General features: G+C 39.9%; 1 protein-coding gene across 1 annotated transcript in view; it reads right to left on the reverse strand.

Annotated features, from left to right (window-relative positions):
* LOC135211076 (serine/threonine-protein kinase 16-like) overlaps nucleotides 1-15,367 on the reverse strand; it is a gene marked incomplete at its 5' end in the record, with an annotated part of 77,666 nt that overhangs the window by 11,749 nt on the left and 50,550 nt on the right. The window contains 1 exon segment of the mRNA XM_064244134.1: nucleotides 2,269-2,423. Within this exon segment, the coding sequence (XP_064100204.1) occupies nucleotides 2,269-2,423 (155 nt within the window).

A 15,367-nucleotide genomic window follows, 5' to 3' on the forward strand; every position in this document is an offset into this window, starting at 1 on the left:
CGAAGCTCTATGATGTTCCCTCCTCATATAAAACACACTCCTCTGCAACTTAAGCCAGGAACGACATTCCATACAAGGATTAGTTATCATACAATAATTAGCATGGGACTTACTGCATGTCTTGTGTGGGTCTGTGACAACAGCAGCTAAAAACCCTGAGCAAGGAAATTCCCGAATGCCCGGGCACGTGCGTTGATGAGGCTGTGGAGACTCGGTAAAATCCATAATGCAGAAACACACACACAAACACACTGAAATGAAAGAAACACGGGCACAAAACAACCGGCTTGGGAGGAAAGCAAAACGATAGTGTCTTACTCTCCAAGGCGGTTAAGGAAAGACTAAACACGTTACTAGGCTGTGCGCAGTCTCTGACCAGCTATTGCCTCATACGTGCAGTAGTTCCCAGATCTCGCAGCTTCCTCGCTTACAATCTTTGATTGTTTTTAATTGGTTACCATATAGCGCTTGGAAATATCCTATTGTTAAGACCTCAGGTTTGTTAGCTATGAAAAGGACAAATTGATTTAAAAAAATTTTAATTTTTCGATTGTTACAGAAGGCAGCGATTACATGAAGCAGACTTCTTAGGCTTGAATCAATGACTGCCAAAGAAGAGGACGAAGAAACAGGACCATTGTCAGCTACTGAAGGTTTTCAGGCCAACATGGGGTGGTTCCACAGTTTCCAGAAGCAGTTTCACCTAAAGTGTTTCTTTGTGTGAGGAAATGGCAAGGGCAGACATGGAAGCAGCCACAAAATATCCCAAAACCTTCAAGAATATTATCAGGGACAAGGGCTACCTGTCCAGAACAGGCGTTCAACATGGACAAGACTGGCTTGTTCTGGAAGAAATGCCTTCAAGGACATATCTCATGAAAGATAAAGCCAGAACCCCTGGATTTAAGGCCCAGATGGATAAGGTTACCCTCATCATGTGTGGCAATGCTGCTGGCTTCATGCTAAAAGCAGGACTCATTTACAAGGCTGCAAACTCCAGGGCCCTCAAGAATAAGAACAAGAACTTGTTGCCTGTGTTTTGGATGCACAACGCCAAGCCTGGATCACCAAAAGTCCTTGCGCATAAATAGTTAATTCAAAGCTTCATCCCTCAATTTAAGGATTACCTCAATGACTTGTGCATGGAGTTCAAGGTGTTGTTGATGAGAAACTAGCTTGTGTTCTTCCCTCACAACACCTCCAGCCTATGGACCAGGCTGTGATCTGTGCCTTCAAGGCACTCCAGCTGAAACACCCTTGAGCACCTTGTGAAGGAAATGGAAACTGGCAGTGAATTTACACTAAAGGAGTATATTGGCATAAATTCACGATTACTACGTCTGACAGTCATCAGCCAGTCATTGACAAAAAGGAAGAAGACCTATAATGCGTGCTGGAAGGAGTTGTGGCTGGCAAGGATGCATGGTGGAGAAGGCTTTGAGGACATCACTGAGGATGAAGTCAGGCCCCCTTATTGATACCCACTCTGACCCCCTGATGGACCAGGATTTGGAGGAGCTGACAAAGTCTGCCAGTGAGGAAGAAGACGGCAGGTTCAGGGGACAAGGAGGAGGATGTAGGCCTGTCTTTGGAACGTCTGTCCTGAATAATAAGGGCAGCCAGGGAGCTGCAGATGACTGGGGCATAGGATCCTTATATGGAGCACTCCATAAAGTTTTCAAATACCCTTGATGCATGCATGGGATCCTGTAATAACGTTCCTTGTCAGTATGAAGTAACAGCAGCTGCTTATCACATTGTTTCTCAAGCCCACGAAGGATCCTCCAAAGCCTCCCAAAATCCATGAAGAAGTGCAATTGTAGGACAAAGTGCTTAAAGAAGGGGAAGAGACACCCCAGAGATGTATTGCCTCTGCTTTGCTGTGTAGTGGTATTTTTGTCATTCATCGGACTGCACAGCTAATTCATCATCATCAATCAGCTTTCATCACTGGTGAGTACCATATGATTTACGTCACCTTATGCTTCTCATTATTTCTATTTTTTTCAATTAGGAACAAGGAATAGAGTTCTCCTTGGAACAAAACTATATGTTTATGGAAGCAAACAAGCCATGTAGGATGACCAGCCCCACCACAAGAGACCCTTAGCCATGTATAATCTCTTCCTTGGTGAATGTATGACCAGTCAATATTTCAAAACCAGTATGTAAGGCATTTGAAAGCAATGGTCTGCATGCTTGAAATTAAATTTTGATAAATTTCATGTCCTACTTGTGGAAACTACTACTTAGAACAAAGCCACATACCCAAACATCTGTTCTTTCATCAATATGACAAAAAGATTCTACATTAAAAAGTTCTGGAGGCCGGTAAGGCATGGAGCTCTTTTCAGCTGCTTCATCCTGTAGTTTACGAGCTTCTGAACTCCCATTCACCTCAACCCGTGCCTTAGCTACAGACCCTAGAAAACAAGCAAACGTTACATATTTACTTTAATAAACCTACTTTACTCATTCTGTAAAAAAACTAATACCAATAACATTTACGTTTACAGAGTTTACTTCCACTAGAGGAAAACAGTATGTACTACAGTACTTAACAAAACTACTTTTTATAAGTATTCAGTCTTATGGTATATTTAAGTAATTTACCCAAAATCAACTCCCATAAGCATAACAGCATTGGTTACAGAGGCATGGTTGAGCTGCTACAGTTGAGAGGCCTATGAATTTTAGCCTAGCCTAACCCCTTTTATTTACACAAATGAATAATCTACCCACCTGTACGCTTTCTCCACTTCCGCATACTCCAGAAATCACCTTAAAACAACAGCACAACAAGACTTATGACCCAAATACTCCTACCAGACAGATAGCTCTCCCCTACCAACCACACACCACCAGCACATGCTTTCTACTGCACCATGTTATTGTTTACATCCCCCTGACGCCACCGCCATCTCGTCTATGACGTCACAACACAACTTAAATACATCAACAGACACCTTCTAGAATCAACCATATGCTGTCCATATATAGGACACTCACCATATTTCAACAATGCATAAAATACCAATAACAATTATACAATATATAATCACACTTATCTCTTTCTCCCTCCCCTCCGACTATTTCCTAACCTAGTCCCCTCTTAATTTCCTTCATCCTCCAACTCTTTACCCTCTTCATAATTTCTAATACATTCCCCTGAAACTCCTGCTTTAGTTAATATATCAGCCACTTGATCCTTTCCTTTTATCCATCTCACCTCCTTTATTTCCCCGGATTCAATGGTTTCCCTTATTGCTGCAATATCTATAAAAATGCTACTTACACCAGTGCTCGATTTGATGGCGGTCATTAGTGTTTTACTATCAGTGTTAACCAAGGCTTCTAAATTTCTCCCTCCAGCTACCTCTTCCCACAAATGCTTGAAATGTATCAATCCTTCTACAGCTTCCCCAACACTCAGGGCTTCGGCCTCAATGGTGGATTTTGCCACTCTCCTGGATTTCCTAGACTTCCACCATATGGGACTTCTCCTCTTCCCATCTGTCAAGGAAGTAATATAACCCAGTTGAGTATGGCCATCTTCTATGTTTCCAAATGAAGCGTCTGCATAGGCTTCCCAATAAATCCTTTCTTCTTCCATCTCACTTAATGTAACTTCACCCATCATGCTCTTAGTTTTTCTCACAATTTTAATAAGCTTCTTCATATCCTGAGTTGTTCCTTCTTTAAATGCTTTTCTTAATTCGCTAACATCATATGATATTTCTGGCATCGTGTGTAGTGATACCCAATTCAGCTGTCCTACCACTGAGTTAACTCCTCTTGTTCTAGCACTCTATTACCCGTATATCTTCTAGCCTCTGGTTCTCTTATAGAATTTATATAATGCCACTGATTAAGGGAAAATCTATTCTCCTGCTCTATTACTACTATATACTTGAACCTTTTACTCTCTTGTTCTCCTACTTGCAATTTCCCTTTCAATTTCCCAATCGTTTCCTTTAAGAATCCTTCAGTTCCTCCATAGCAAAAATCATCTACGTGTGTACACAAAATGCCATTCAATTTATTGTCCTTTTTCCAAAAGAATATATTAGGTTCTAGTCTACTTCTCTCGCCTTGAAGCTCCTTCACTACTTTCACCACTTTACAATACCATGCTTTTGCTGCATCCTTGAGCCCATAGACGGTTTTCTTCAACTTCCATAGTAATCCCCTCCAACTGTCTTCCCTCGGTGGCTTAAAATACACTTCTCTTTGTATCTCGTCACCTTGTAAATATGCAGTTTTGACATCCAATGTATAACAATTCCAAATTTTCACCTTTATTATGGTTAGACAGAATTTTAACATTTCTGCATTCCATGTGGGAGCGTCCTTTTCCCACTCTGCCATCTCTTCTTCAAACCCTCTAGCTACCAATCTTGCTTTACATATCCTTTCCCCCCCCCTTTTATCTTTTCAGTTACTATCCATCTTGTAGAGATAGCTTTTTGTCCAACATCATTTACCTCATATACCTGGTTATCTCTCCAACTTTGAAGTTCGTTTTCTTTAGCTTCCATTATGCTTCTATTTTCAAATCCCAGCAACACCACCTCTTCATCTTCAATTTTTTCTACCTGACTATAATCCCTCAAGTTAACCCACCCTTTGTCACCTGACTGTGAGTCTTGTACATTGTACAAATCAGCCCATGCTTGGCTTGATCTTTTTCCTGCAAGACCTAATATAGTCCATTCTTCTACTTGTCCTGTATCGTTGTTTATAGCTCTAACTCTATTTCCCTTTTTGAATTTTGGTATATTAACTCGCCTTCTATTGACCCACTTTCCCCGATATCTTCCACTGTTTCCTCTATCACCTTTCTTTCTATAGTCTCTTCTTTGTCTGCATTCCTTCTCCCACCTACTATTATCTTCTCTCCTTCTTGCCAATCTACTTTCCCTTCATTTGGGCCATCTGATCTACCTTTCACACCATGGGATTTATCTATTCTAGCAGATGTCTCTTCTGTATCTGGTGATCATCGTTGAATCCTAGTCACATGTATCCTAGCTACTTCTCTTAAAGAATCCCCATGTTTGACTATTATTGTTTTCCCCCGATACTCCCACTACCTGAGCAGGTCCTCTCCATTCATTTTCATTTTCCCTCTTATAGAATACCTCATCTACCACTGCTTCTTCAAATTTATGTTCTCTGATGTTTTGTTTAATGCTATTCTTATTTTATTGCGACTCATTTTTTATAAACGCTTCTCTGGCCTTTAGCATTGCATTCAGTGTGTCCCTTACCATACCCTCTTCCATCCCTTTTTCTCTGCTTGCAGGACTTGAACTTTCTTCTCCCATTAGGATAGGCAGTGAAGGGTTTTTCCAAATACTAATTGGTTGGGAGAGAAACCTCCATTATTCATTAAGCAGTTCCTAGCACTCACTACCCATTTCAATGCTATGGACCTATCTACTTCCTCTTCCTCCATCATCTTTCTTACACTTCCCTTGATCATGCCTACGGTCTTTTCACATAATCCATTGCTCCACGGAGATTCTGATGCTGTGGCTAATACTTTAATATTCCATCTTTCTGCCCTCCTCCTTACTTTTTCATTTTGAAATTCTCCCCCATTATCTGACAATATTTTGGAGGGCGCTCCAAATATAGCAAACCAGCACTCAAAAAGTGTCTTTATTATAGTTTCTGGTTTCTTATCTTTTATCCAACAGGCCAGACAATACCTTGTTGCCATATCCACTATTACCAAGAACTTTCTTCTATCTCTCCCACATCCATCGCTACAACTTCATTAGTATCTTCCATTGTCTTTCCTCTGTTAGCTTCCATATTTTATCTCCACTTCCATGACCAAACTGTAAATGTAATTTCTTCATTGTTTTCTTAATTTCCCTCAGATTCTTTCCCTTCCAACCCTCCGGTAATAATTCTTCTACCTTCCTCCTCCTTATAGGTACTCTTAAATGACCCGGTTCATCTTCTCTAACTCTACTTTCATTCCCCCTAATTCTTCTATTATGACATAATTTTCTTTCAAATTTAGGGTCATACCCATTTAACTCATGGTTTGCTTACCTATCAGCAAGGGTATATCACCCTGCAGAATTTCTATCTTCAAATAAAACTTTGTTTTTTAGTATCACAGGTATTTCTATTATTCCTTTGGACTTATAAGATGTCTCACCAAAATTAAACACTTTATTAGACTCTGTCCTAGTGTCCCACATTCTCCTCAACTCTTCCTGACTCAAATCCATGACAATACGTGCTAGCCACAATTCCCCGCAAACTGTTGATTTACACCATGTCAAAAATTGCATCAACCACCTCCCACAACGCTTCCACTATTTTATTAACTTCTCCTACATAAATCTCTTCTTCATCTGTCCCAGTTTCTGTTTTCAGCTCATTTTCATCTAGTCTTGTTTCAGTTTTCTTCCTAGTATGAAAATTCTGAGGACAATCCCTAGTCCTTTCATTGTTTGCGACACTGTTTCGTACTCTAGCTTTTCTTGCCCACAAGCCAATAATACCATTTGTTTTTTATTTTCCGTGAGATTTGCTTGCTCTATTACATGGTAACCCTTGACTTCCCCTTCAAGCGCACCTTTCCCCATTGCTCTTTCACACCCAGATGCTGCCTTCTCGTATCTAATTAAATAGTCCGCCATCTTTCCACTAGATTCTCTTCTTATTAGAAGGTATCTTTTTATTCTGCCATAATTCTCCATTGCTGAGTCTTTTAGATAAGCTTTATCTAGTTTCTCTAGAATTAACTTTGGACCCTCAGTACCAGTAAGTTTATCCCTATCTAGGTAATGCTTCCACTAGCTCTCGGGCTTTCCCTTTTAAGCTCATTCTCATTTCTATTGCCGGGTATTTTGTATCTTCTCCATACAACAATAGCTAATCTTCGGCTTGACCTTTCCATTCTTTGTATTCTTCTTGTATCCCGCTAAACCTAGGACATTCCCTTCTCCATCTAGTAGTCTCCCTTTGTTCACTGTCAGATCCAGGCATCTTTGATCAACCACGCTCTGCTACCAGTTTGAATTTTAGCCTAGCCTAACCCCTTTTATTTACACAAATGAATAATCTACCCACCTGTACGCTTTTTCCACTTCCGCATACTCCAGAAATCACCTTAGAACAACAGCACAAGACTTATGACTCAAAAACTCCTACCAGACAGAGAGCTCTCCCCTACCAACCACACACCACCAGCACGTGCTTTCTATTGCCCTGCCCCCGTGTTATTGTTTACATCTCCCCTGACGCTGCCGCCATCTCGTCTATGACGTCACAACACAACTTAAATACATCAACAGACACCTTCTAGAATCAACCATATGCTGTCCATATATAGGACACCCACCATATTTCAACCATGCATAATATACCAATAACAATTATATAATATATAATCAAGGCCATCATCAACAAAGCTTGAGGTATTCCTCTGTTACTCATTTCACACCTTGCTACAAGTTTGCTGATGTGTTTGTTATCCCTAGTCTTCATTTCGACACATTTAAAAACTTCATTTTATGGTTCTTCCAATATAAATTTGTTACCATTTCTTAGTTGATACGAACATTAAAAATAGATTTATAAAGTACCATTAATTTTTTTCTTACATATACACATCATGGTTCCTGAGCTCATTTGCCCATGTTCAATTGTGAGATTTACCTTTAAAATATTAAAGGAAACATTTTCTTTTGCCAATACCCTGAAGAATATTCATGTCATTCCATATTATGCATTCTGATTAAAATCATAATGCTGAAAGTGCAGGACAATTTCTCCAGCAGCATGTTGTGATTCACTGTTAACTTTCTCAGCCTCTCTCTTATCCTTACTGCTCTGCTTTTGAACAAAGCTACAAGCACTGTGACATGATCACATTTTATTCCACAATTTAATATACGTACAATATTTAAAACCTATTATAATCAATATATATGGCAGAATATATGGAGTAATGAACCTGGCAGCAATAAATTGAGAGATCGGTGTTACAATATGTTAATCATATTAAAAAGAATGATACATTACCTTACACATGGTCTCTCTCATTTGACCCCTAGATATTTTTATGAATATCCGACACGATCAAATCTGCATGTATATACAGACTGTAAAGTAACACTAACAATTAAATAACTCTGAGTAAATGTCCACATATATAATTGACAATGTCAGGTTTGGAAATAAACTACATAAATCTAGCCAATCTCCACCATGACTCCTGTTATAAGTGGTTTAAAAAAAATTACTTTTAATAAATAAAAACCTAAACTTTACTATAAATACAAGGTAAGCCCCATGAGAGCTAAATATTATTTTTCATTATTACTTTATTATATAACTACATAATTGTATAATAATAATGATACATAATTAATAATAATAATCAAAATATAACAAATGGCATCGAGCTTGTTGAGAGACTTTTCTATTCTTTATTTTAATTGCCAGGTAAGAGTTCTCCATTTTACTATTACATTTCAATGTGTACACAGGTGGTCATCTACAGAATTCCAGGTTAGTCTTTGCTCGCAGTTATTTGGACCTTCCTGGTTGTAATGATAGGGGAGGTTTGAAGTTTCTGCTGGTGTATCCCCCACTGATGTGGCTGGTGTAATAGTTTGCTCCAGTGTGGGAGTTGGTCTTATTTCTCTTTTTACTTTGTTGGCATTTGGCGCTGGCTGGTTTTTTCTTTCCTCTTTATGCTCCTGCTTAAGCCTATTTCGTATTGCCTTCTGTTACATCAGAAATGGATGTCAACAATCTGGTGCAGTCCATAATTTTACAGTCTTTATTCATTTTTGGTCTCATCTGGTGTTTGAATATAGCACCTTCCTGTAGATAACATGAAATACCTTTTGATTATGCAGTAGTTATCATCTCAGTATATGAGTGGTTACATCTATCTGTTGGGCATGTGAACTTGTAGAAGACATTTATTTTTTCAACTCTGTAAAAGTGCCAAATTACTTTTACTGTTTCTCATATTTTCATAATGAATTATCAGTTGGAAACTCCTTCAGTTGCAGGAGCCACATTTTCTTTTATCTTTTCATGGACCCTCATATTCCACATAAGTTTTTCAGTGAATATGGATGTGGTTCCAGAAATAAGCTTTCATTAAGCCATTTTCAGTCTTCACTGCTGGGGTTTTCATTCATATATCACTTGTTTAATTTGGTTCTGGTTTGAAGTCCAACTATTTTGTTTGAGAAGCAGTTCACCCAACTCGTTGAACTGCCATGGGTTACCCCACAGTGGGGTGCTGTTCACCAACTTTTTACATTCTCCACGTTAAGCAGCACATCTCCAGTAGGATCCCCCAAGTCTGCTCTATGCATGAGATACACAAATGATACATTAAAAACGCTGCTGATACTTCGCCGCATATTCAAAGAAGAATCAGTTCCCACTTCATGTGCTATAGAACCATTGATAACACTACCCCTTCTTAGACATCAGTGTTACCAGCACTCTTCAGGGCCTCCTGATGGAGATCCACAAAAAACTGACTGACATAAGTCTGTCTCAATAGCAATGGAGAATGCCCTGATAAATTTAAAACATCATTTATAAATGCCTATATCAGCCTCAGCCTCATGCACTCCTACTGCTCCTTCTTTAGGTTGAATGACTTGAACACACTACACTGACACTGGTTGACAAGTAAGCTTACCATCAAGTCACAAGTGTGTTGAGGAATGCTGTTGACAGGTGAAACTGGCAGGAGGGCTGTGCTCCCTGCAAGGGTGAGAGGACCACAAGACTGTACTTACAAGAGAAATATAAATACTGACTACAAGAAGGACAAGACAGCCCTGAAAAATATAATTTGCAATCTAATAGAAGTATTGGAGGACTGTCCAGTAGCTCATGAAGAATAGCCCTGCCATCAGCAGTGATCTAATGAAGAGGAGAGAAGTAGTATACCAAATACTGTGCCCTGAAAACAGATACCACCATTGGTATGACCATTAAGCACCTCTCCAAAAGAATCTCGGCCAGTCTCCACGAGGCAATGGGATATCAACACTAAATGAGAGAACACAGTAGTGGCCCCCAATGCCAGCAGATCCTTGAGGGATGGCCCACCACAGCCTCTTCTACAAGGAGGCTTTTGCCACTTGTGAGGTGGAAACCCACACTTAACATTATCCAAGAAACCCTTCACCTTCTGACCACTGTCGAGAGAACAATGGGTGCACCCAACATAATTTAACAACTGCCCTCCTCTTAGAGCAGCAAGCCTACCAAGCAAAGCCTCTGGCAAAAAAAAAATAGCTCTTCTTAGTAAATGATAAGGGTTGCCATATGGTAGAGTGGGCTACCAAATGTTGAGATGATAAATTAACTTCAGTCAGCTGCTTTAATTTTGCCTCCTGAAACAAAGAAGAAACTTATATGCAAAGCTGACAAGACACAGTATGAGCTCAAAGGCATACAAGCTGCCATTCTTTTGCAATTAAATATTATTATTAGAAGGAAATAGATCCTCTCTTAAGCATGTCCTGTCAAAAGGGATGACTGTTTTATGCAAATTAATCTTTGTTGAGTCTCAATTTTCCATATGACTCTCTTCTCTTTTGCATTTATATTGGTCAAGATCTGGCCCAGTGTTCATAATTTTTCTGCAAAGGTTTTCTTGTCCTTCAACTTTGCCAGCATGTGGATTCTGGATACTTCAAGGTATTTGAAAGAGTTTCTGTTTGTTGTCTGACATTCCAACCAGCACTACGGTCATGCTCAAGATGGCCGAGATGATTCTGGAGACAAGGGGTATGGGATGATTTTGTATACATATACACATATATAAGGGGGTGTTGCAGTCGAGAGCAGTGCTGAATTCTCATGGGTCACTAGGGGATTACTGTCCCTGAGTGAAGCCTTCTCCTGGACACTTTTCCTATGGGTGAGCAATGGAGGATGTAACAGTGGGGGTAGTGGTATGTAGAGGATTGCTGCCAGTAAATGGATGCTCCTGATTGGTTCGCCCGGCAGGGATGCTGGCAGATGTTGCCTTTTGTGCTGATATTTGGAGGAAGGTCTTCTGCAAGGTATCGAGACTGGGATTCTCTCTCCTGATGAGTAGGGCTTCCAAGAGGCATAGGGGACTGGGACACACTCTCCTGATGAGCAGGGCTTCCAAGAGGCATAGGGGGCAATGGTATGTTATTTCAATATTAGGGATTATGTCACCTTTTTTTTATTCTGGAATTATGGGCAGTCCTGGGATAATTACATATGGCACCCTCCTGAGCATGACAGAAAATCCTCTTGGAGAAGTGCATAGTAATCACACTGATATAGGCCCTGAGGCACTCTTGGACGTGCATTTGTATTGGCAGAAGACCACATTAGTTCTCTTCAAGGGATCCTGCATGGAAGAGGCCATGTTATTCTTCATCACCAAGCTGTTGGTTTTTCTATTTCTGTAAAATATAATGGGCTGACTTTGCCTACAATGATGGACTTAAGGTGCACTCATCATCTTTATATTTATTGTGAAATTTTCCTTTATACTAAAGCTTGATGTCATCAGGGGTGCAGAGTGACGTTCCTGATGGTACCATATATTCACAAGTCTTCTAATGCATTTGTCCTGTCTGCAGTACATATTCTCATTAACCCTTAATAGACGGATAGGCTCACATGAGTGACAACAGGTTTTGGATGGACGAAGGAGTGACTCATGGTGAGTAACAATATTATGGGCCATCAATTTGGGGAATCAGTCAGGAAAGAGGTGCATTTTTGTAGCCCATAAATTCACTAATGGCAACTTTTAGACTGGCTAAGATGAGATTCGGCGCTCAGGGCTTAGTTTTGATCTTGCCTTCAAGGGAGGATGTACTGCCTTTCTGTCTTACATGATGTCTTTTTGTAAATTTGCTCATAATATACCAAGGGGTTGCTGTTGGCTTTAGTTCTTATCTTTTATGAAATTTACGTTAAACGTTTTACAACAAATATGCTTAGAATTCATTACTAACTTTTTCTTAAAACAGATATTGTGTGAGCTGTAATTATAATTTTACAAAATATAATTAATTTATTTATTAGAAAAAGCATGTATAACTTCATCAAATTTAAGATTGTTTTGTAAAAGAGGTCCCACAAGGGGTTGTATGGTAGTCATTTTCAACTTTTTTCTTAACCATGTGCATTTGGATATCTTTTTCTTTCCATTGATGTGATTTTTTTCTTAAATTACCTAACCTCAAAGTTTTGCTGGCCTGGGGTGCTGCATATGGATTCATTACCCCGGCTCCTAAGGGTTAATGATAAGATCTTGGGCAACATGTTCCAGCTCTGCATGTCTCCTTCCAAGAGGAGTAGAACAAGATATTCTTCTGATGTAGGCACTCATGGCATATTTCTATTTCATGGAGCACTCACTCTCTCCATTCAGACACATGCCCAGGTTTGTGGGTTTCATATATGTACAACCTCTTAGTGAAGTGCCCCTCCCATTGCTCGATGAGGATGTCCAGGAAGGGGAGGTGACAATTGTTGCTTTATTCAATAGTCAAGTTGAAACAACTGTGAGTGTGGAAGGCTTGTCTCACGTGCTCTATCTCAACTTCCAATCCAGCACTGACAAAGATGTCATTAATGTACTGTAGTCCCCATTGCTTGCGTCCTCCAGGCAGATGCTGTGGTGGCATTTAGAAGTTTGATTTTGTAGGATAAAATTTATTTCTGTTTTTTTTGTTTCTAATGTTTTTGTGAGTATCTTATTTATGAATGTACTGTTTGTCTGAGTATTAAATATTGCTTTTTCTTTCTTTACTTGCAACTGGCCGAGTGTGTCAAGGTAGTGACTTGCTCCCCTTCATCCAATGTGCAAGAGGCTTGGTCAAAAGTAGATACTTTCTTAGCAGAAGCTATTTGAGAATAGATATCTATTGACAGGAACTGTGGTGAAAGTCTGTGTTGGAGTAGTTGGTCTACCTTGTTGCTATAGCATCTGGTAAAACGGTAAGGTGGAAGGTGATACAGTGAATTTACTACATTGGCCAACTACTGACCAACACAGGCAGTCCCCACTTAATGGCAGCATCGGTTAACGGTGATCTGGTTTTATGGCCATTGTAAAGCGACACCCTTAACTGGAGTTTTGGCACCAGTAAGCTATTTTCAGTGCCACCAAGCAGTTTATCAACATCAGTAAATGGTTTGTTGGCACTGATCTCCGGTTAGCAGCGCTAATATCCCATTAACGGCACCTTTAAGCAGTTTATCAGTGCTATTATTGCTGATTTTCAGTTAGCGACACTCACCCAGGAGAGGAACCCTTGCCATTAAGCAAGAGACTGCCTTTTTAATGTAGAAAAGGAGTAGTCAAGGAAAACTGACTCAATTGCCATTAACCAAGGAACCGCTTGTATTAACACAGAAGAGGAGTCAAGGAAAACTGAGAAGACTCAATAAAAGATTAATTCAAATTATTATTATTACTGAAAGGAAGATCTCACATAAACGTTTTATTTAACAAAATGGCAGCAGCAGTCAAATTATTTTAATTCTATGTTCATGATATACATAATATGTTCATGTTATATCTGAGAGAAATGATATCTCCAAACCCCAAGCATCATAGTTTTAGTATAAAACCTCATAATAGGTGTTCCTTCCATTGCTCTATGATGATGTTGAGGAAAGGGAGGCAACAGCCATGGCTGTATTCTGTGGTGAAATTGCAACAACTGTGGGCAAGGAAGGCATGTCACAAGCACTCTCATTTCCTCCTCAGTGCTGGCACTGACAAAGGTATCATAGATATGGACTTACATCAGTGGCTTTTCTCTGATGGCAGATAATCACTGCTCTCTGGCACCCATGTTGAAATTGGAAAAGTGCACTCTGAAGGGAGAACCCATTGCTACTCCATCCTTTTGGGTGCACATATGGGTGGTAAAAGGGACCTTTGAATGCAAATTGCAAAGGGGTTCTTGGGTAAAAGGGACCTTAGGATGCAAATTGCAAAGGGTACTTGGTGGGCATGTTCTGGGATGTTCGATGGAGTGGCAAGTCTGCAGATGCATAATCAGTTATTTTTATTTTATTATTTCATCCACAGGTATGTTGGTCAAGAGTGACTACATATCCGTCAAGGTGATGACTCCTCAAGGGATGCCGATTTAAGGGTTTCCAAGAACTCATAAGACTTCTGACTATGACCATCAGTGACTTAGAGGTCAAAATGGCATTCAACTTCCTTGCAAACTGGTACATCAGGGTCAGAATATGGCTAATAACAGGGCATAAAAGTTACATGGCTTGTGCATCTTTACATTCTTATAGTATACAGTATGCAAAGGCTGGGGTCCTCTACAACCACTAACAGACACAGGGCATTGGAGGTGGCATTGACCACCTCAGTGATCCTGTTGTTTGTGCATTTTGTCGACTACAATGGAACCTCAGTTTTTGTACATAATCCATTCCGGAACCTCCAACGATATCCAAAACGTACAAAAACCGAAGCAATAATTCCTGTAAGGAATAATATAAATAGTATTAATGCATTCCAGACCCCAGAAAATATTAACAAAAAATACCTTTTAAAGGGAATCGACATACTTTTACATACAGAAAACAATAAGAAATAAATACAAATGAGTAATGAACATTTACCATCACTCTTACCTTTATAGAAGACACTTTTTAGTGTATGGAAGACAGAGAGAAGGGGAGAGTGAGGAGGAGAGGTTACTGTTTAGAAGGGGATTCCCCCTCCAGAAGGACTTCAGGTATCAAAGACCTATCTGGTGTTACTTCTCTGGGTTTTTTAGTGGCACTGTCTGAGGTTACTTCCTCATTTTGTTTTTTACTGGCACTAGGACCAGCTTGAGAGTCACTGGACCCCTGTCGAATAACAAAACTGTCCAGACATTTGTTTCTGACATCTCTTCAATATCTGCCTAAAATAATACAAAGAGTTGTCATTAAGCATGTTAGACACTGATTGCAACATCTTTGTTAGGATGGTATGTCTCAACAAAATTTTTAATATCACTCCATTTCGCAAACATTTCTTTAATCACTTAATAGTTACAGTAGCCCCTCTCTTCCTCCTCCTCCTCGGATTCCTCAACTGCCATCTCTTGCTGTTCCTGCTGAAGGTCTTGCAGCTCCTCAGTGGTTAGCTCTTCCCTGCGGGCATCTACTAACTCTTCCACATCCTTGCCATTCACATCCAAGCCCATGGACTTCCCATGAGACACAAAAGACCACAACAGGCGTAGGGTCATCAGGGTCAGCCTAAAACACTACAAAATCCTTGTTGAGGTGATACTAGTCACAATTTTCTCCAAGCCGAGTTCACAGTTACTCCCTGCCAAGC

This window comes from Macrobrachium nipponense, chromosome 4, assembly GCF_015104395.2.
Source record: "Macrobrachium nipponense isolate FS-2020 chromosome 4, ASM1510439v2, whole genome shotgun sequence".
Lineage (NCBI taxonomy): Eukaryota > Metazoa > Arthropoda > Malacostraca > Decapoda > Palaemonidae > Macrobrachium > Macrobrachium nipponense.